Here is a 21,137-nt window from a genome sequence, read left to right as displayed (position 1 = left end):
TGTTGATAACCCTCTTTTTCTAGATATTCTCTCTTCCCTTGGTTTTCATGACACTGTTCTTTCCTATTTGTCTTGACCACACTTTTTCAGTATCTTTTGTTGAACCTTCCTCCAACTTAAGGCCACTAATTGTGGGTATCATCCATGGGTCTGTCCTAGGCCCTTTTCTTGTCTCACTCTATATAATCTTGCTTGGTGATCTCATCAAGTTCCATGGGTTCAATTATTTTCTCTATGCAGGTGATTCTCAGATCTGTTTATCCAGCCCTAACTCTCTTCTGAGCTCTAGACTCACATCACCAGTTGCCAACTGGACATCTCCAACTGGATGTCCCATAGACATATCAAACTCAGCGTGTCCAAAACTAAATTCATCATCATCCCCCACTCCTCTCTTCTGTTACTGCTGTGAACACAAATACCCTCCCAATCACCCTGGCTCACAATCTCCATGTCAGCTTTGTTTCCTCAATTACACAGAGTAAATAAGCATTTATTGAGTGCCTACTACATACCAAGCACTGTACAAGAAAGGCAAAAGTCCTTGCTGTCAAGGAGCTTACAGTCTAATGGAAGAAACAATATGAAAACAACTGTGTACCTACAAGAAATCTACAGGGTATCTGTTGGAGGTCATCAGTAAAGAGAAAGGAACTGCATTCAACGAGATCAGGAAAGGCCTCTCATAGAAGGTTAGATTTTAACTAGAACACTCTTACCCCCCTCTAATCTGTTGCCAAGTCCTGTCATTTCTTTCTCCATTTCATCTCTCATATACATAACTTCTCTTCACTCACATACCTGACACTCTGGTACAGGCCTATTAGACATCTTGAACTGGATGTCTTGTAGACATTTTAAATTCAACATGTACAAAACTGAACTCATCATCTTTCCCCTAAACCTTTTCCCCACCCTCCAAACTTCCCTATTACTGTCCAAGGCATTACCATCCTCCTTGTCCCCCTCATGGGGTACAGGCTCTGGAAATGCCCCTGAACTCTCCTTGAACTTTCCCATTTGGTCAAGTCTCTGGCATTTTCCGGAGACATCGCAGTAATCCTCTCAACTGGCTTTTCATTGTCTCCTACAACCAATTCTCTGTTACCCTTAACCTCCCCTCCATTCTCGGTTGCATAGCAGCCCCCACCTCCCCATCCCAACTTGCCACCCTATCTGGACCTCATTCTCCCTTGGCCACGTGATCTGGGTCCTTGCCATTCCCAGCCCTTCTCTGTTACCTCTCAGTCACCCCAGCCTACTGGTCTTTCCCATCCAGATCCTCCCTAGACCCCTTCTCCCAGTTACCCCAGACCATTTGGCCACTCCTAGATCCCTCCCACAGCTTTTCTGTATATAAGATCCATCTTGGCCTTCATTAAATTGCTCAGATTCAATCTGGCCTGCTTGTTGGTACAAGTGACACAAATGCTCAGATTGCTTAAGAGTCTAGCCAATACCCAGATTTCTTAAGAGTCTAGCAAATATGGCAGATTCTAAAAAGAATCATGCCCACTTTGGACAGTGTTTTAATAAATCCTGGTTTTTGGCTGAAAAAAGGCTTGGGTCAAATTCATTCGGTCAAGACCTGTGTGTCACTATTTCAGGGTCCCAGCACCCTAAACCTCAACACCCTAAGCTTATTACTTAGGTTTTGTCTTTTATTCCTCATTATCTCTCACTCTCTCCATCCAATCTTTTCCCAAGGTATGTCAATTTCCTTTGCAATATCTCTTGTATATACCACCATGACATCCCACCCCACCACCTCTATTCCTGTGAACACCCTGGTATAGGCCCTCGTTTTGTCATTCCTGAACTATGGCAACAGTTTGCTGGTTGGTGGCCTGCCACAAGAATGTCCATTCTCCACTCAACCATGAGGATGATTTTCCTTAAGCATAAGTTCAACCATTTCTCTCCTCTACTCAGTAAACTTTAGAAGCTCTTTATTACCTCCAGGATCAAATATAATATCCTTTGGAAATCAAAGCCCTTCATAACCTAGTCTCCGCTACCTTGCTAGTGTTCTGATACCTTTCCCTCCCGCCATACTGTGTGATTCAGTTACATCGACCCCTTTGCTTCTCCTCTTCAAGCAAGGCATTCCATCTCTTAGCTCCTGACATTTTCATGCATGGAGGGCTCTCCTCCTTCATTTTTACCTCCTGGCTTCCCTGGCTTCCTTCAAGTCCCTGCTAAAATTTCATCTTTTACGGGAAGCCTTTCCCAATCTTAAATTATGATGTCTCCCATCCATTGATTATTTTTCATTTATCTTGTCTAGGCATCTTGTTTGTACATAATTGTTTGCATGCTGTCACCTCCATTAAGTTGTGAGCTCCTCAAGGTTAGGAACTGTCTTTTGCCTTTCTTTGTATCCTCAGTGCTAAGCACTGTGCCTAGCATGTGTATTGACTAACTGTCTGACTGCCTGGTGAATAGGATAGAAAGGGGTTGGCGGGTAGAGTGAGTGGAAGCTTTAAGTATTTCAGTTCTCTGATGTTATTCCATAAAGTTTTTACTTTGTGCAGTGTTTCTCTCTTTTTACCTTATTTATTCAGCTTCAATTACTGTAGATTTGTCACATTTTTCTGTTTTGAGGTTATTTTTGGTAGGAGGAATTATGCTGAAAGCAACTATTAAGTCATTACACCAATTACTTGATTCCTCCTTTAGGTTCTCAGTTTTCTTACCATAGAATTTAATTTTTTTTCCCATTTCCCCTCTGTTACTTGTGAATTGACATTGTTCATTTTTAAATTTTGGTAATTTGATTATCCTTCTTTTTAAAAAATTAAGTTAGTTTATGAGTCTTCAATTGTATTAGGTTTTACAAAAATAAAAAAAATATAGCCCTTGGCTTTGTTGACCATTTCTAGTCTTTCTTTTCAACCTAATTTTTCTTATTTTGATTTTTATTTTTTTTAAATTGCATGCTCAGTTAATTCTCTACTTTTCTGTTTTGTTAGTATATGTGTACCAAGTTCATTTTTTACATAGAACTGTTTTATTTGCCTGTCACAAATTTTGGCATAGCATCTCACTGTTAGCATTCCTCCTCACATAGCTATTGTTTCTATGATTTGTTAATTCTTCAGGATATTATTCCTTAGTGCCTTTTTAGGTTTGTATCTTTTTTTTTCCATCTCCTCTTTTAATTACTAGCTTTCTTTTTGTATTTCCTTTAAAGAAAATATTCAAATTTTCTCCCCTGTTTAAATTTGTGTAGATAATAGTCTTCTGTAGGAGTCTTAGCAAAGTTGATGGCTAAAAGGTAAAAGACATTGAAAGGTAAAAGGAGAGGGACTTTCAGAGGCAAAAGCAACTTTACCTTCGAAAGAGTCTGTTTTGAATAATTCAGTTACATATGAAGAGTCCAAGTGAGAAAATTAACTTGGTCCAGGATATAGATCGTTTTGTTACTTTTGTCTCCAGCCGTTCATCTGTAGAGTGAAAGCAACAGTAGAATTGAAAAAAGAGTCAACTTTAAAATGGGAAAAATGGGTTTAGTCCTAAATACTGGGGTGGGGGGCAGGGGAAGGAGTGCAGAGCCAAGACAGCAGCATGAAAACAGGGACTCACTTGAACTCTCCCTCAAATCCCTCCAAACACCTGTAAAAAATGACTCTATACAAATTCTAGAGCTATAGAACCCATGAAATGACAGAATGAAACAATTCTCCAGCCCAAGACAACCTGAACGCTCGCTAGGAAGGGTCTATTATACCGTGCTGGCAGCAGAGCACAGCCCAGCTTGGGCCCCACCATAAGAGACCAGGCCGGAGTAGACCAGGCAGAGCAGGCCTCAGGGCCCTGAAGCACTGGAAGCTGTGGCAGTTTCCAGACTTCTCAACCCACAAACGCCAAAGACAACAATAGCAGATCAGTGGGAAAATTGCTGGACCTGGGTGAGAGAAGTGCCAGTCTGGCCCCAGGCCCCAGGTGGTGGAGGTGGCTGCAGCAGCAGCAGTAGCAACAGTAGCAGCAGCAGCTGCTTCCGGAGATCCAGGCCCAGAGATGGTGGGGGGAATCAAGCGGCTGACCAGAGTGGGACTGCAGGGATCTCTTTGCTGGCACTTTGCTGGATCTGGGTCGCAATATTGGTTGACTGTTCTTGGAGGAGGAGGAGTGCTGGTGTGGCAGAGCTTGTGGTGGCTGTGGATAGGGAGTCCTCCTGGTAGTTACATGGCAGAAAGCAGTGCCTCCACTCACAGACCAGAGCACAGGCCAGGAGAAGAGTATCATACTACCTCAGAATAGAAGTAGCCCTAAAAACAGCAGCACAAAAATCCCTGAAGTTTGGGACAGAGCACTCTCTACTCTAGAAGCAGTCATACCCTGACCAAAAGGTCAGAAGTCAAGTAATTGGCTGGAAAAAATGAGCAGACATAATAAAAGGACTCAGACTATAGAATCTTACTTTGGTGACAAAGAAGAGCAAAACATACAGCCAGAAGAAGTTAACAAAGCCAAAGATCCTACATCAAAAGCCTCCAAGAAAAATATGAATTAGTCTCAGGCCATGGAAGAGCTCAAAAAGGATTTGGAAAATCAGTTAAGAGAAGTAGAGGAAAGATGGGGAAGAGAAATGAGAGTGATACAAGAAAATCATGAAAAACAAGTCAATAGCTTGCTAAAGGAGACCCCCCAAAAATACTGGAGAAAATAACATCTTAAAAAATAGACTAATCCAAATGGTAAAAGAGCTCCAAAAAGCCAATGAGGAGAACAATGCCTTGAAAGGCAGAATTAGCCAAATGGAAAAGGAGGTCCAAAAGACCACTGAAGAAAATACTACCTTAAAAATTATATTGGAGCAAGTGGAAGCTAGTGACTTGATGAGAAATCAAGAAATTATAAAACAGAACCAAAAGAATAAAAAATGGAAGACAATGTAAAATATCTCATTGGAAAAAACCCATGACCTGAAGAATAGATCCAGGAGAGATAATTCAAAAATCATTGGACTACCTGAAAGCCACGATCAGAAAAAGAGCCTAGACATCATCTTTTAAGAAATTATCAAGGAAAACTGCCCTGATATTCTAGAACCAGAGGGTAAAATAGAAACAGGAAGAATTCACTGATCTCCTCTTGAAAAAGATCCGCAAAATAAAACTCCTAGGAATATTGTAGCCAAATTCCAGAGTTCCCAAGTCAAGAAGAAAATATTGCAAGCATCCATAAAGAAACAATTTGAGTATTGTGGAAACACAATCAGGATTACACAAGATCTAGTAGCTTCTACATTAACAGATCGTAGGGTTTGGAATATGATATTCTGGAGGTCAAAGGAGCTAGGATTAAAACCAAGAATCACCTACCCAGCAAAACTGAGTATAATACTTCAGGGCAAAATATGGATTTTTCAATGAAATAGAGGACTTCCAAGCATTCTCAATGACAAGACCAGAGCTGAATAGAAAATTTGATTTTCAAATACAAGAATCAAGAGAGGCATGAAAAGGCAGACAAGAAAGAGAAATCATGAGGGACTTACTAAAGTTGAACTGTTTTGTTTACATTCCTACATGGAAAGATGATATTTGTAACTCATGAGACCTTTCTCAGTATTAGGGTAGTTGAAGGGAATACATACATACATACATACACACACACATACACACACACACACACACACACAGAAGGCACAGGGTGAGTTGAATATGAAGGGATGATATCTAAAAAAATTAAGGGATGAGAGAGGAATATATTGGGAGAAGGAAAAGAGGAGATAGAGAATGGGGTAAATTATCTCACATAAAAGTGGCAAGAAAAAGATGTTATAATGGGAGGGAAGAGGGGGTAGGTGAAAGGGAATGAGTGAACCTTGCTCCCATTGGATTTGGAGTAAGGAGGGAATAACATACACACTCAGTTGGGTATCTTACCATACAGGAAAGTAGGGGGGAAGGGGATAAGAGAAGGATGATAGAAGGGAGGGCAGATTGGGGGAGGAGGTAGTCAAAAGCAAACACTTTTGAAAAGGGACAGGGTCAAAGGAGAAAATTGAATAAAGGGGAACAGGATCGGATGGAGGGAAATGCAGTTAGTCTTTCACAACATGATTATTACGGAAGTGTTTTGCATAATGATACATGTATAACCTATATTGAATTGCTTTCCTTCTCAAGGAGGGTGGGTGGGGAGGGAAGAATGGAGAGAATTTGAAACTCAAAGTTCTGAAAACAAATGTTAAAAAAATTGTTTTTATATGCAACTGGGAAATAAGGTATACAGGCAACAGGGTATAGAAATCTATCTTGCCCTACAAGAAAGTAAGGGGAAGGGAGATAAGGTGGCAGGGGGGAGTGGGGTGACAGAAGGGAGGGAAGAGTGGGGAAAGGGGCAATCAGAATATATGCCATTTTGGGGTGGGAGGGTGGGTAGAGATGGGGAGAAAATTTGTAACTCAAAATTTCGTGGAAATGAATGTTGAAAACTAAAATAAATTAAAAAATAAAAAACCCTAAATATTGTGACCTCAGCTAAATGAACAGTTGAGGTGAACCCTATGCAGTGCTCCCTGGCTCATCTTTTAACTTTTACTCAATATGATATAGCACTTAAATTTCTAATAACGCCAATATGTTTTTCTTTTTAGACTTCTCTGTAGAAGTGACAGCATCTGAGGAGGAACTCATTGTGCTCGGTGAAGGTTATTGTAGAGATTCACTGCAATCTTCAGATGATCCAAAAATAAACCTTGCCAGAATAGCTGTCCTGAGATGTCATCAACATGGAAGAAATGCACTTAGTTTTAAGGTACAATATTTTTCAGTGATTATATTCATTAGCATTTTTTTTCTTTAGCCTTTCAAACTTAAATCATTTGAGATGATACTTTACTATTGCAAATGAAATTTCCTTTGGGTGTGCATTGAGATTTTGGTGGACTAATTGTATTACATAAAAATATTGCTCACAAATGTATCCATAAACCTACCTGCTTGGTTTAATACACAGGTGGGAGCTTGAAGCTCAGTTCTGCACATACAATAATTACTTAATAAATATTTGGTGATTTCATTTGAAGTAATTTTAACGAACTTTCCATCATCCCATGTGTTGGGGTAATAGAGTGTTCTTGCTTAGGTGACATTCAGGAGTTGGAAGCCATCTGTGAGGCACAGTTGATAGACCTCTGCCTTCCCTAGCCCTCAGTTCTCAGATCAGCTTGATCTTGGATACCTCTGTCATTGCCACCATTATTGAAGCCTCTTTTCTCCAATGTTGTTAGCAACACAGGCCACACATTGGCCTCCATTCTCTCCATTCTTCCCTCCCCACCCACCCTCCTTGAGAAGGCAAGCAATTCAATATAGGTTATACATGTATCATCATTCACACACAGTGAAGATGCTCTTGGAGATTTTACGCTTACTCGGTTTGGGGAAGAGGTGGTAAACTAGGTCCGCAGTGCCTGTTTCCATTTATCAAACTGGTCTGTCTTTTGTGAGGCTTGTAGTGTAACATAAGAGAATACAGGAATAAATGACTAAGTAAGATTGTAAAGTTTGTAGCAACTTAACAATGGAAGACTTGTTTCTGTCTCACTTCTGAAACATGAAACATGTTTTGTTGAGCATTTTTATAGTCTTTCTTTTTAACCAAGTTTCTCTAACTTTCATATCTTTTAGGAATTAATTTATTGATTTTCATTAAAAAAAAACTCCATGCTCAGTTAATTCTCTGCTTTTCTGTTTTGTTAGTATATGGGTACTATCTCATTTTCCTTTATGATGTAGCATGTGGTCCTCACTGCTGAACCTCTGGAGAATAACAGCTCACATTTAAGATTTACCAAGATATTTTCTTGTCACAAACATGTAAGAAAAATATTACAAATAGCATAATATTCATTTTCCGGGTGAAAGGACTGAGGTCTGCCCATAGCTACATCAGAATGTCAAAACTCAGGTCTTCTGAGTGATTTTGCCACTCACTGTTCCATGGTGCCACTAGCTTGGGTAACATGTCTGTATTTCCCAGATGTTTGTTTACAGGCCATAGTTAGACCCTCAGGCTGCTTCAGCGCTAGGAAACAGAGCACATAAAAAGTATATCTCTTAGCACAACATTTTTTAATCTGTCTTCTTTCCACTCAAGTGATCTCCATAGTTGAAGGTCACTCCCATCACATCTCACCTGTGTTGTAAGGAAAATTCTCCATTTGGGCCTTCACCGTAAGTAATGAGGCAAAACTCAGGAAAAAGAGAATTAAAAAGAGTTTGTCATATGTCAAGGTAGCAAAACGCTGACAGGCTGATCACTAAAGATTGATGATGGCTTCAAAGCAGGGCCAGCTGTTATTGGGAACACAATTTGAATAGGTCCATCTCACTGAAAGAAGTGAAGCATCTCAGTTCCTCTGTAAAACAGCAAGAAACATATCAATTTGTAGATAGGGGTACATACTTCACAGGTAGGATATAGGACAAAGAGCGGGTAATGCACAAAACTGCAGACTTGGTGTCACCTTCCCCAGCAGAGCCTTCCCTAACAAATGATTGACAAGCAGGGCTGGGAACAATGGGTCACTGAGTCAACATAACTTTCAATCATTCCCCATATATATTAACCATATATATGGAAAAGATTGAACAGTAAAACAAAACATATATGGTTCAGCACCACATTCAGTCATATATTCCACCTTTATCCTCAGCTGTTTCATTCCAATCTCTGCTGTTCATTGTGCCAAATTAGTGGCTGTAAGCAAGGAGACTTAAACTCACAACAGGAAACAAGTGTCGCAAATCATAATCCCATGTTTCCATCAATCTCATAAGTATTGAATGAGCTTAGATACAGAGTCATAAACTCATGTATCCTCCCAAGAAGAAGAGCCTTGTTAAATAGGCCCTGTATGTAAACTGAGGCATGTAACAGATCAAGCCACTTAGAGAACACACCTCATACTCATTTCAGAGGGGAGATGTACATATCAGCAAAGTCACCAAGAAAACTCAGTAAACATGAATACCAGGAAACAAAAGACCAAATTAATACAATAATGATCATCAATATCAAATAACAGCAATCTTTCTTATAACCTGATAACCCTCTCCTCAAGTTCAGTTAATCAGAACATTTCATTTTGAATCTCAGATGTCCTATGTAGTTGTTTGGTCCGTGGAAATATCTTCCCCTAGACTTTCCGGGATAGGCCTCCTGCTCAGACAGCTCTGGTGTGGTCTGTTTCCAGTAGGTTTTCTTCTCTGGCTCCAAATCAGCTGTGGCAGAATCCCAGGTAATTCTGTGAAAATCTTTTGCAAAACACAGTCCAATTCTCACAGCCATACATTGCTACTGGAAAAACTATAGCTTTGACTGTACAGCCTTCTTTTGGCAAGGTGATATCTCTGCTTTTTAGTATGCTGTCCAGATTTGCCATAGCCTTGCAAGGAGCAAAAATCTTTTGATTTCATAGCTTCAGTCTTTGTCTTCAGTGATCTTTGAGCCCAAGAATATAAAATTTGACCCCACTTGCATTTCTTCTTTCTCTATTTGCCAGGAAGTGATAGTGCCAGTTGCCATGATCTTAGTTTTCTTTTTTTAAACTTAAAAAAAAGCTTTTACACACCTCTATTTCACCCTCATCAAGAGGCTTCTTAATTCTTCTTTACTTTCTTCCATTAAAGTGGTATCATCTGTATATCTGTGATTATTGATATTTCTCCTGGCAACTTTAATTCTAGCTTTTGATTCATCTAGTCTGGCATTTCACATGATGTACTCTGCATATAAGTAAATAAGGTGAAAAAATACAGCCTTGTCATATTCCTTTTCCAATCTTAAACCAATCAGTTATTCCATTTCAGTTCTAACTATTGCTTCTTGGCCCCCATACAGGTTCCTCAGGAGAAAAGAAAGATGATTTGGTACTCCCATTTCTTTGATGACTTCCCACATTTTGTTGTGATCCACACAAGCAAAGGCTTTAGTGTAGCCAATAAAGCAGAAGTGGATGTTTTTCTGGAACTTCCTTGTTTTCTCCATAATTCAGCAAATGTTGGCAATTTGGTCTCTAGTTCCTCTGCCTCTTTGAGAACCAGCCTGCTCTTCTGGTAATTCTTGGTTCACATGTTGCTGAAGCCTTGTTTGCAGAATCTTAAGCTTAACCTTGCTGGCATGTGAAATGAGTGTAATTGTTTGATATTTTGCACATTCTTTGACATTGCCCTTCTTTGGGATTGGAAGGTATACTGATCTTTTCCAATACAGGGGCCACTGCTGAATTTTTCAAATTTGCTGGCACATTGAGTGTGGCACTTTAACAGCATCATCTTTTAGGGTTTTAAATAGCTTAGTTGGAATTCCATGACCTCTACTAGACTTATTGTTAACAATACTTCCTAAGGTCCACTTGATTCTGTTCTCCAGGATGTCTGGCTCTAGCTCAGTAACCACATTATTATGCCTTGGTATTGTTAAGATCTTTCTTATATAGTTCTTTTGTGTATTCTTGTCACCTTTTCGTAATCTCTTATGCTCCTTTTAAGTCCCTACCATTTTTGTCTTTTATCATTCACATTTTTGTGTGAAACATTCCTTTCATATCTCTAATTTTCTTGAAGAGATCTCTTGTCTTTTCTATTCCATTGTTTTCTTCTATTTCCTTGCATTGCTCATGTAAGAAAATCTTCTTATCTCTCCTTGCTCTTCTCTGGAACTCTGCATTCAGTTGAATGTGTCTTTCTCTTTCTCCTTTACCTTTCACTTTCCTTCTTTCCTTGTCTATTTAAAAAGTCTCATCAGATAGTCTTTTTTCTTTCTTGCTCTTCTTTTTCTTTGGAATGTCTTTTTTGTTGCTGCCTCTTGTAGTTCTGTCCATAGTTCTTCAGGCACTTTACCTATATGATCTAATCCCTTAAATCTATTTCTCACTTCCACTTCATATTCATAAGAGATATTATTTAGGTCATATTTATATGGTCTGATGGTTTTCTCTACTTTCTTCAGTATAAGTCTGAATTTTGTAATAATAAGCTTATGATCTGAGCCGCAGTCAGCTCTAGGTCTTCTTTCAACTGGCTGTATAGAGTTTCTTTACCTTTGGCCACAAAATATGTAATCAGTCTGATTATTTTGATTAGTCTCATTATTTTGATATTGACTATTTGGTGATGTCCATGTGCAGAGTTGCCTTTGAGTTGTTGAAAAAGGATATTTGCTATGACCAGTGAGTTATCTTAACCAAACTCTATTAGTTTCTGCCCTGCTTTATTTGTACTTCATGTCCAAACATGCCATTGGAATTACTATTCCAATTATGTATTGATTTCTTGCTTTGGCATTCCAATCCCCTATGATGAATGGGACATCTTTTTTTTTTTTAAATGTTATTCCTAGAAGATGCTATAAGTAAGGTGATGTAGGTGTTTACAGAACTAATCAACTCTGGCCTCTGGCATCAGTGGTTTGAGCAAAGATTTCTATTACAGTGATGTTGAATAGTTTGCCTTGGATTTGAACAGACATCATTCTGTCATTTCGAGGTTATACTTCAGTACTGCTTTTCTCACCCTTTTATTGACTACGAGGGCTATTCCATTTATTCTAAGGGATTTTTGCCCACAGTAGTATATATAATGATCACCTGAATTAAATCCATCCATTCCTGTCCATTTAAGTTCACTGATACCTGAGATGTTGATGTGTAATCTTTTTATCTCCTGTTTGACCCTGTCCAGCTTACCTTGGTTCATAGATCTTACATTCCAGGTTCCTATGCAATATTGATATTTGCAGCATTGGACTTTGTTTTTGTCACCAGACATTTCTGCAGCTGAACTGTCTTTTGGGCTTGGCCCAGCTGCTTCATTAATACTTCATTAGCAGTTGTCCTCTGCTTTTCCCCAGTAGCATGTTGGACACGTGTCCTGAGGGGTTCATCTCCTGGTGTTATGACTTTTGTCATTTTAATACTGCCCATGGGGTTTTCTTGACAAAGATACTAGAGTGCTTTGCCATTTCCTTCTCCAGTGGATCACCTTTTGTCAGAACTCTCCACTCTCACCTGTCCATCTTAGGTGATGCTGCATGGTATAGTTCATAGTTTGCTTGACTATGCAAGCCCTTCTACCACAACAAGGCAATGATGGTTAACGTGCTATAAGTAACTCTCTGTTGGACCGGTTTGCAGATGTACACATATCATTTTAAGGACATATAAAAAGTTGATTCTAAACATGTAATAATGGTGATCCTGCTTGGTTCTAATGTGATTTTTCTCTTGAAGTGTCTATGAAACTTAATGTAAAGTGCTATGCCAATATTATATTAATTTAACATTGGTTTAACTTGTCACCATTTCAACAGATTTTAAAGAATTAAATGATTTTTTAAAAAGGTACCTGACTGACCTAAAGTGATTTTATAGCTATTTAAGAATTGTAGTATGTGAATAAACTTTTAAGTTATGTATTTGTGGAGGAAAAGACATAAAGATGGATTTAAAAAGTGAGGAAAAAAAAGGCAGACTAATATATGGTATAATTATTGATAACTTTTTGTTTTCAATGCCTTCTAGGGTTTCTTTATTGAAAATTGCCCAAATTTAAGCATTTTGACTCATCAACTGGTATATCTTAACTTAGCCTTCAATAGTTTAACTATCTTTCCTCCAGAGGTGAGTCCATTTCCAGTTATAATTAGTATTATAATCTATTATTTAATATTGTTGTTAGTATTCTATTGTTAATCAGTATCACAAGTGGGAAAAATATTCATTATAGCATCCTTATTATCTATATTTGCTGTGGAAGGGAATTCATAATAAGGTAGCTTATAGCTTGGATTCAATCCCAAATTGTTTAATTACTTATGTACCAAAAAATATGGTGGCCCAGTGACACAGACTCTGAAGATAGGGTTATAGTTAGATTTTAGTGCATATTATGATTTAATAATGCCATACAGTGACTTACATTATAGTTCCAACACCAAAATAAAGATTAAGAAAACACATAACAATTAGAGACCAGCGATGAAACAAAGGATGCCATGTAACTTTAGCTAATTTACATTAATATAAGCTGGAACAAAATGTTCCTCCTTAGGAAATAATATTGATAGCCAAATACAGTATAAATTCTTTGGAGACAATGCTCCTTTAAAGTTATGTTATGTTAAATAGGTAATCTAGTCAAGTAAAAGGGATGATTCCATTTATATCTTTTTTTCTTGAATTTATTCAAGGAAGAAATAGCATTGATGGAGCAAATATGCATCGTGCCTTTATTTTTGTCAAATTCAGCATGTCCAAAATGAGACCCATTATCTCTTTTCTTAGATCAGATCCTTCACTTTACTTCTTCTTTCCCCTCAAGGAGAGTTGTTACATCCTTCCAGTCCCTTAGATTCACAGCCTTGTGATCATTCTCAACATCCCACTCTTTGACCCAATCATTTGCAAAATCTTGTTGATTCTACTTACAAATCTTTCATATTCATCCCCTTATCTACATGGCTACCACCCTCATTCAGGTGCTTACTCAGTCTCACCTACACTATTTCAGTAACCTCCTAACTGGTCTCCCTACTTCTATATTGAGTTTGACAAAATCATGATATAACATGGTGAGATTTATCTGACATAAAAAAAAAACAACTTCTCTGTATTCTGTCATCCAGAAAACTAGCCCCTCCCCACCAAAAAAAAAAATCTTCTGAAAGTAGTTCGAACATGTGAACAAAAATAAAGAAGTTTCAAAGAGGAGCAGGATAATGAGTTCCATTTTGAAAATATTGATTTTGATGTGCCAATTGGATATCCAAGAAGAGATATACAGCAGGTGGTTGTTGATACATGCGTGGAATTCAGAAGAGAAAGCTGGTCTGTATTAAGGTCCAGGACAGTTCCTGGAATCACATTGGTAGAGATAGTAATTTAACTTCTGGGAGCTAGCTACAGAGATAGAAGGTAAGAGAGAAGAGATAAAAGGATCCTAGGGAACACCCACAACAATAGACAGAAAATGGATAATGATCTAGCACAAGGCACTAAGGAGGAGCGGTCAGAGTAGAAGGAGAAGAACCAGGAGAGAGCAGTGTTGCAGAAACCAAGGGAGAAGTGTCCAGGTGAGGGGATGATCAGCAGTGTCAAAAAGCTGCAGAAGAATGAAGGAGGATAAGGACTTAGAAAAGGCTGCTGGATTTATCAGGTAAAAGTTGGTGAACGTGGGATAGGCAGTTTCACAAGAGTGCTGGGTCCAGAAGCCCGACTAGAGGGGATTGAGAAGTTAGTAGGGTGGTGAGGAAGTAATAGCATTGAATGTAAATGGTTCTTTATAGGAGTTTGGCGGTTAAAAGGAGGAGAAATATAGGAAAATAGATTGAGGGGATGTCAGAGTCAATGAGTTTTGTAAAGCAGGGGAAAACCTGAGCATATTTACAGGCAACAAAGAACGAACCAGTAAATAAGGGGAGATTAGAGATGAGAGAGAAAGAAGGAATGATCAAAATGGACAAGCTTCTGAAAGAGACAGAGGGGCATGGGATTGAGACCATAGGTAGAAGGACTGATTCCATGGAGAAGGGCCACCTCTTCCTCATTGACAAGAAGTCTAGAGGAGAAGAGAAGGCTCAGGACTGACATGATGAACGTAAAAGATCATCATGGGGAAAGGGAATTAGGCTTGTTCTGGTTCCTCTGAGGTTCAGAACTAGGGAGCAAATAGGTGGGAGGGAGGAGTTAAATTGTCCCCCTCACTGAAATTATATGTCATTGCTATTTCTCTTTCCTCTTATTGAAATTTTACTGATCCTTTGGGGCCCAGCTCAATGACCACCTCCTTTATAGTTAACATATGTATGTAAAGCTTTACAATTTACAAAATACTACATATATTACATCATTTGATCTTCACAAACATCCTTGTGAAATAGGTGCTCTTACTTTCATTCCCTTTTTATAGATGAGGAAGGTAAGGCTGAGAAAGATTGAATAATTTTCCCAGAGTCACACAACTAATAAGTATCTGAAGCAGGATTCAAATTCATATCTTCGTAATCAAAGTCCAACACCCTATCCACTGCACCACTCTTCACAACTCCTCCAAATACCCCTCAGATGGATATAATCTCTTCCTCTTAATTCCCCTTAGTACTCTTTTTGGATTTTTCTCTAGCAAATTAAATTCTACCTTATAATATACTTATTTTATTTCCCCTCATTAGATTGCCAGGTTCTTAAAGTAGATCTTACTCATCTTTGTATTCCCAAGATACACAGTAGAATGGCTAATAGATTGTAGTCGCTCAATTAATATCCATTTATTATGTGAATGAGCAAACCCGATTTATCCAATGTTCTCTAGACCAGAGAGGGACCCCTAAACTGGGGTGCCTGGCCCAATTTCACAGGCTGTAATCCTGTTATCTGGGCACTGTTGATAAGCTTTAAATTGAGAACACTATATAGTAAGAAAAGTAAAAAAAAAATGCATGATTTGTCAGAGTCAGAAATATACTGGAAAAGGATTTATTTTAAATTTCAACTTTTTTATGTTGAAAGAATTCCACAGTTCTGTTGTAAAATGAGTGTGCTCTATGAACTGTGATGCTTTTTAAAAATATATTTGCAATGTTTAATGAAGATATAATACTAAATCTACTTCATTGTACTGATCCTGCTTATTCAAGAACCATTAATTCAGAAGGTAAAAAGTAAAGAATAAATCACTTGTATTCTAACTATTTCCTTATCTTTTTTTCTGTTCTGTAGGTGTTAGTTTTAGTTAACTTACAAGTCCTGATCATGAGAAACAATCCCATCAAAGAGATCTCTTCTGATATTGATGCATTAAAGAGCCTTACAATATTCGTCATTTCCTATAATTTGTTAACTTCTCTTCCAGTTGGGTAAGGTGACAAATTTAAAGTAACTAGATACACAAGAATAATTTTTGGTTCATTCTGCTGCCTTACATACAGTAGGCATTTAATAAAACACTCAATGAATGAATGAATGTGTGGCTGATTTGAGAATAGAACATTCTTTGAATGACTCCTATGTCATTCAGGAAATGGATAATGATCTATCACAGGACACTAAGGAGGAGTGGTCAGAGTAGAAGGAGGAGAATCAGGAGAGATCAGTGTCACAGAAACCAAGGGAGAAGTATGCAGTTGAGGGGATGATCCATAGAATCAGAAAGCTGTATCAGACCCAGCTTGGTGCAGTGGGAAGAGCAGTAGTTTTGGAGTTAGAGATCTGGGGCCCAAATCCAGCCTTTAACTCATTAAATGCGTGGCCTTGATCTAGTCTTCTACCATCTCCAGGCCTAAATTTCCTCGTCTGTGAAAATGATTCTATGATGTAGTCCTCTATGACCTAGTTATCTGTTCTGCTTCGTAATACACTATATACAATCTATTGACTGCATATACTGCAATTAATTAAGGCTAGGAAATGCACATGAAGACATCTACTTTCTTGGTGCCGATTGAGTAAGTCATGTGGGGGAATTGCAATTCATTTTTATGTCAAAACTTAAGCAATCTATGACTTGATTCATGTGATACCAGACACTCCATCCCCAGATGCAGATCACAATGCACAGAGCACTGGACCTGGAGTCCTAAGTTCAAATCCTGCCTCAGATGCTTATCAGCTGTATGATTAGACAAGTCATTTAACAGCCTTTGTCTGAGTTTCCTCATTTGTAAAATAGAGATTGTAATTGCACATACCTCCCCAGGTTGTTATGAGGATCACATGAGATGATATTTGTAAAGCCTAAAGCACTCTTGAGTACTACCTAGCTATGTGACCTCTTAAATACATTATCTTGTGACTAAAGAATTCATCAGCCAGACATCACTTTGGTGATGTATATAACCTAGGCTGATCCTCACATAGCAGACATACCATCACTGGACTCACGCTCAAAGTCTTTCCAGCTTCATGGAATCCGCCGGTGCTTTTAAAAATCTAGGGTCACTTGAATGTTAAATCTTTAAAACTTTGTGGTGAAGAAGTTCTTAAACCCAGTTATAAAAACTGGTTATAAGGATTGCTTACATAAGCTAACATGGATAGAGTGTTTTGCACATCTTAAAGTGTCATATAAATAATAGATATTATTATTTCAGTCTCTGAGATGAGCGTCACCAATTTCTACTACTTTGTGGTATCATCACACTGTCAGGCTCTGCTTTTGCTTTTGTGGTTCTAAAATTTTAGTTACAAACTTATACAGGATTGACTGGCCCCAGGAAAAATTATATCTTCAAAACCTAAATGAGCCCATGGGTCCCCAGACCACTTCTTTGCCCCCTATCTGTCAACCACCTTCTCATCTTTGCAAGGCCTCCACCCCCGCGGTCTCTTCCTCTAATTGGTGAATTCCTCCAAAACCTCAATTTGAGGAATTATATCCATCAATCAAGTATATATGTTTTGGACAATCAACGAGCCGAGTCCTGACTCGACTGCACAATAATAGGTCCCTGCCTAAGCACATTTTAATGCCTATTTTGGGGGCCTTTTGGTTGAAAGTAATGGAAATAGTAACTGTTTCTCTTTTGGCCAGCAACCCTGAGGGTCTTCCCCTCCCAGTTTGATTTTTTTTTGTAATTAAAGGGGCCATCCTTTGATTTACTTTTTAAAGAGGGCTATTCACTGACTGGGCATTACCTCACTAAAAGTGAGAACCTGAAAAGGCGTTAGCCTAAAAGGGTCTCCCATTGCATCCTGAGCCATTTCCAGTGGTCTTGAAGAATATCTGGCCCCTGGAACCAAATGGCTCTGGAGGAGAAAGTGAGGCCAGTGACCTTGCACAGCGCCCCACCCCCCCGTCCCCACCAAAATCAAATTGTGTCATCATCTCCCTGATGTCACGGTCCTCTTCAAGAACGAAGGACAAACACAACAACGACAAAAACAGCACAGCAACGATATGGAAACTTTAGCAATAAATTTGCAGCATGGAATTATTTGAGGATAGCATACCAAAATTCTGTCTGTGAAAGACCATTAGGAAACCATTAGTTGTTAATGTGAGCAATATAAAATCCTCATGGACCCTAAAAGAAGGGAATGAGAATGTAAGGCTGCCACTTTAAGTCTTTGACAAGCAGACTAACTGAAAGTAGTGGGCTCTATAATGTGGAATACCAGCAGTAAATGGCCCTGGGAAAATTGAGATTCTGTGTGATAATACTTGTATATATAGATCCAGATGTGATTGAATGTATTCTATATCATGTATTTCTATATACATTCTATATAATGTATTCTATATTCTACATAATGTATATATGTATTCTATATGATGTATAATCTATATGTATTCTATGTAATGTAGTCTCATCTTAAGTGAGATATGTTCTCCTGTTAGGATAATTGTGATGTTTGGTCCTCTATAAGAAAATCAGGCCTTAATGGAAAGACACTTTATGTTTGGTATTAAAGCAATGTTTGTTGTTGTTCGGTTGTTTCAGTCATGTCTGCCTCTTCATGACCCCATTTGGAATTTTCTTGTCAAAGATACTAGAGTGGTTTACCATTTTCTCCAACTCATTTTACAGATGAGAAAATTGAGGTAAACAGGTTAAGTGACCTGCCCAAGTCACACAGGTAGTTAAGTGTCCGAGGTCATATTTGAACTCAGGTCTTCCTGACTGCAGGCCCATTACTTTATCCACTGAGCCATCTAGCTGCCTGGGCAACATGTTTAGAAACTGCAAAAGTAAGTTTTGTTAAAGGTATGATTGGATCAAAATTACTCTATTGGTCTCAAATGCAATCAGTACAGAATGCCAAACCTAGGAAAATGAATGACGTGATTTTCCATGTAAGATAATTTGGAAATATATTCAACTGACTTGATGTTATCTGGCTGGTAAGAAGTTTTGTTTCATGTTTTAAATACATGCTATCTTGTATGTTATTAATGTTTCTAAGTATTTTTTCTGATATTGTAAAATTTGTGAAGCCAGAGTATCAGAAATGCTATTAGCAAAGTAACTTCTCTTCAATCCAGATTGTTAGATTATGAATTGAACTGTTAAAGGAATGTGGTCAAAATGTCTGAAAAATGTTAAATATTTTATGGAATATATTTTGCATTTTAAAGCAAATAGATAATAATAATAATAACAACTTACTGTTGGGAGAAAAAGTAGCAAAGTCTTCTAAGTTATCATTGTCTGTGAAGTTTCTTGGGACTTTGTATTTGAGAAGGATCATAAGATCTTATCAGCCCTCCTGACCTTGTATTGTAATATTCTAACGTACTGAAATTTGAGAAACTAGAAACTTTCTTAAAAGTTTACTTAAAGTGAAGAGTGAGTTTCACCTGCCTGTTGGCAGGCAAGTGTGTCACACACTGTTGGGAAGTACGTGCATGTAATGACTTGTTTACAGTACGATACTATATGGTTACATGATGCAATATGGTATCATCAAAATTTCAATGATGGAGAAGCCCCCCAAATTATTAAATTTAAGATATGTCATTTAAAAAAATTATATTTTTGTGGAGAGATTTTTTGGATGTGTTGGGCATGAGATGCATGTTGATTGATCGTGTCTGGAACTCAAGAGAAAGGTTGTGCTTGGATCTATAGATTTAGGAGCCTTATGTAGAGAGATAATCATTGACTCAGAGGGTCTGATGAAATCAGCTGTAAAGAGGGTACAGAAGAAGATTACAGAAGGCAGAAGCCTAGAGGACACCCAATCATATTGAGTGGGAGATGGCAGGCCATACAACCTAGGTAGGAGGGGCAGCAGGAAGAAAGTAGTAGGGGGAAAGGGAGAGATTCTGTATGTGGAAGGAAACTGTGTCAAAAGTGGTAGAGAAGCAAGGAAAGACCAAGTGTGAGAAAAAGCCATAAGATTTGACAGTTAAAAGATTGTTGAGGATTTCCATGGAGGAAATTTAAAAAAAAATAGGAATCAAAAGGGCTTACCATTTCATGACAAAGTATATCCTAAAGTGGTCCTCATCAAAACTCTTTCGTCATGGTTAAAAAAGAAGAGTAAAGTAAAAGTAAAAAGCAAAGTAGATGGGGGAAATAGAATGCATAACCAAGACTTGAGGTTATAGGGAAGGGGCCAATCCACATTTGTAGAGTAAGGTCTTCACTGGTAGCTCCCTATACTAATTAAGTCACAGGTCTGGTATAAAAATGGCTTTGGATGCAATTTCAAATACATTGTCTTATTTGGGCCTCACAAGAGTTCTTTGATGTGGACAAGATAGATATCATTATGTCCATTTTATAGATGATGAAACTGAGGCTTAAAGAATTGCAGTAACTTTGTCAAGTTTGAATAGCTATGAACTGCCAGAAAATTTTATTGTTTTTGAAATGACACAATGTTTTAAGCCATTAAACGGTTAAAGAAAGTAGAACTCCAGGGGGGCGCTGAGTAATTTTTTTTTTGAAAAGTGGGTGGTAGGCCAAATAAGTTTGGGAATCTCTGATCTAATTCTTTTGGGATCAGTTGGGGATAATTTCCTCAAAAGGAGGGACTAAGACAAAGATGTAAAAGTTTTCTAAATAAACGGAATAATAAATGTCGAGAAAGCAACAGGGTCAGACTCTTTGCCCTAAAAACTAGAATATAGGTAATATATAATATACACACATACATATATGCATGCATGCATGTATATAGTATGTATGCATGCATGTATGTATGTGTATGTCCGTGTGTACACATATATTTGTGTGTATAGTGTGTGTGCATGTATGTGTTTGTGTGTGCATGCTTGCACGTATATAAGTCACACAGGCAGTATGTGTCACAGGCAGAACTTGAACTGAGGTCTTCCTGACTTTGAGGCCAGCTGTCTAGCTACTATACATTGCTGCCTCTCTTTAGAAAAGAACAATTTCTATAACTTCTCTGCATTCAGTGAAATTCCTAATATTCTTTTAATTCTCAGTAAGTGATCTCCGCATAATTATTTTTATAGCATGCTTGTTTTCTCTCTTTTTAAGGTTATTTTCATTGTCTAAACTTGAGTCCCTAGATGTCTCCCACAATGAAATTACATCTATTCCAAATGAAATCAAGAATCTCAGGTATTTAAAAAGCAGTAAATATACCTAAAAATCATGTATTTTAAACATGTTTAGTCTCAAAGATAGAATTGTTCTTTTGGGGAGACTTT

The 21,137-nt window shown here is 38.1% G+C and overlaps 1 protein-coding gene across 1 annotated transcript in view; it reads left to right on the top strand.

Annotated features, from left to right (window-relative positions):
- Positions 1-21,137, top strand: part of LRRC63 (leucine rich repeat containing 63) — a 44,510-nt gene that overhangs the window by 8,702 nt on the left and 14,671 nt on the right. The window contains exons 4-7 of the mRNA XM_036744917.1: positions 6,608-6,768; positions 12,539-12,637; positions 15,734-15,870; positions 20,965-21,048. Of these exons, the coding sequence (XP_036600812.1) occupies positions 6,608-6,768; positions 12,539-12,637; positions 15,734-15,870; positions 20,965-21,048 (481 nt within the window). The remainder of the gene's footprint in view (positions 1-6,607; positions 6,769-12,538; positions 12,638-15,733; positions 15,871-20,964; positions 21,049-21,137) is intronic.

The sequence above is a fragment of the Trichosurus vulpecula genome, chromosome 2 (genome assembly GCF_011100635.1).
Source record: "Trichosurus vulpecula isolate mTriVul1 chromosome 2, mTriVul1.pri, whole genome shotgun sequence".
Classification (NCBI taxonomy): Eukaryota; Metazoa; Chordata; class Mammalia; order Diprotodontia; family Phalangeridae; genus Trichosurus; species Trichosurus vulpecula.
Note: the sequence above shows the minus strand (reverse complement) of the source record. Positions and strands in the feature narration are given on the sequence as shown.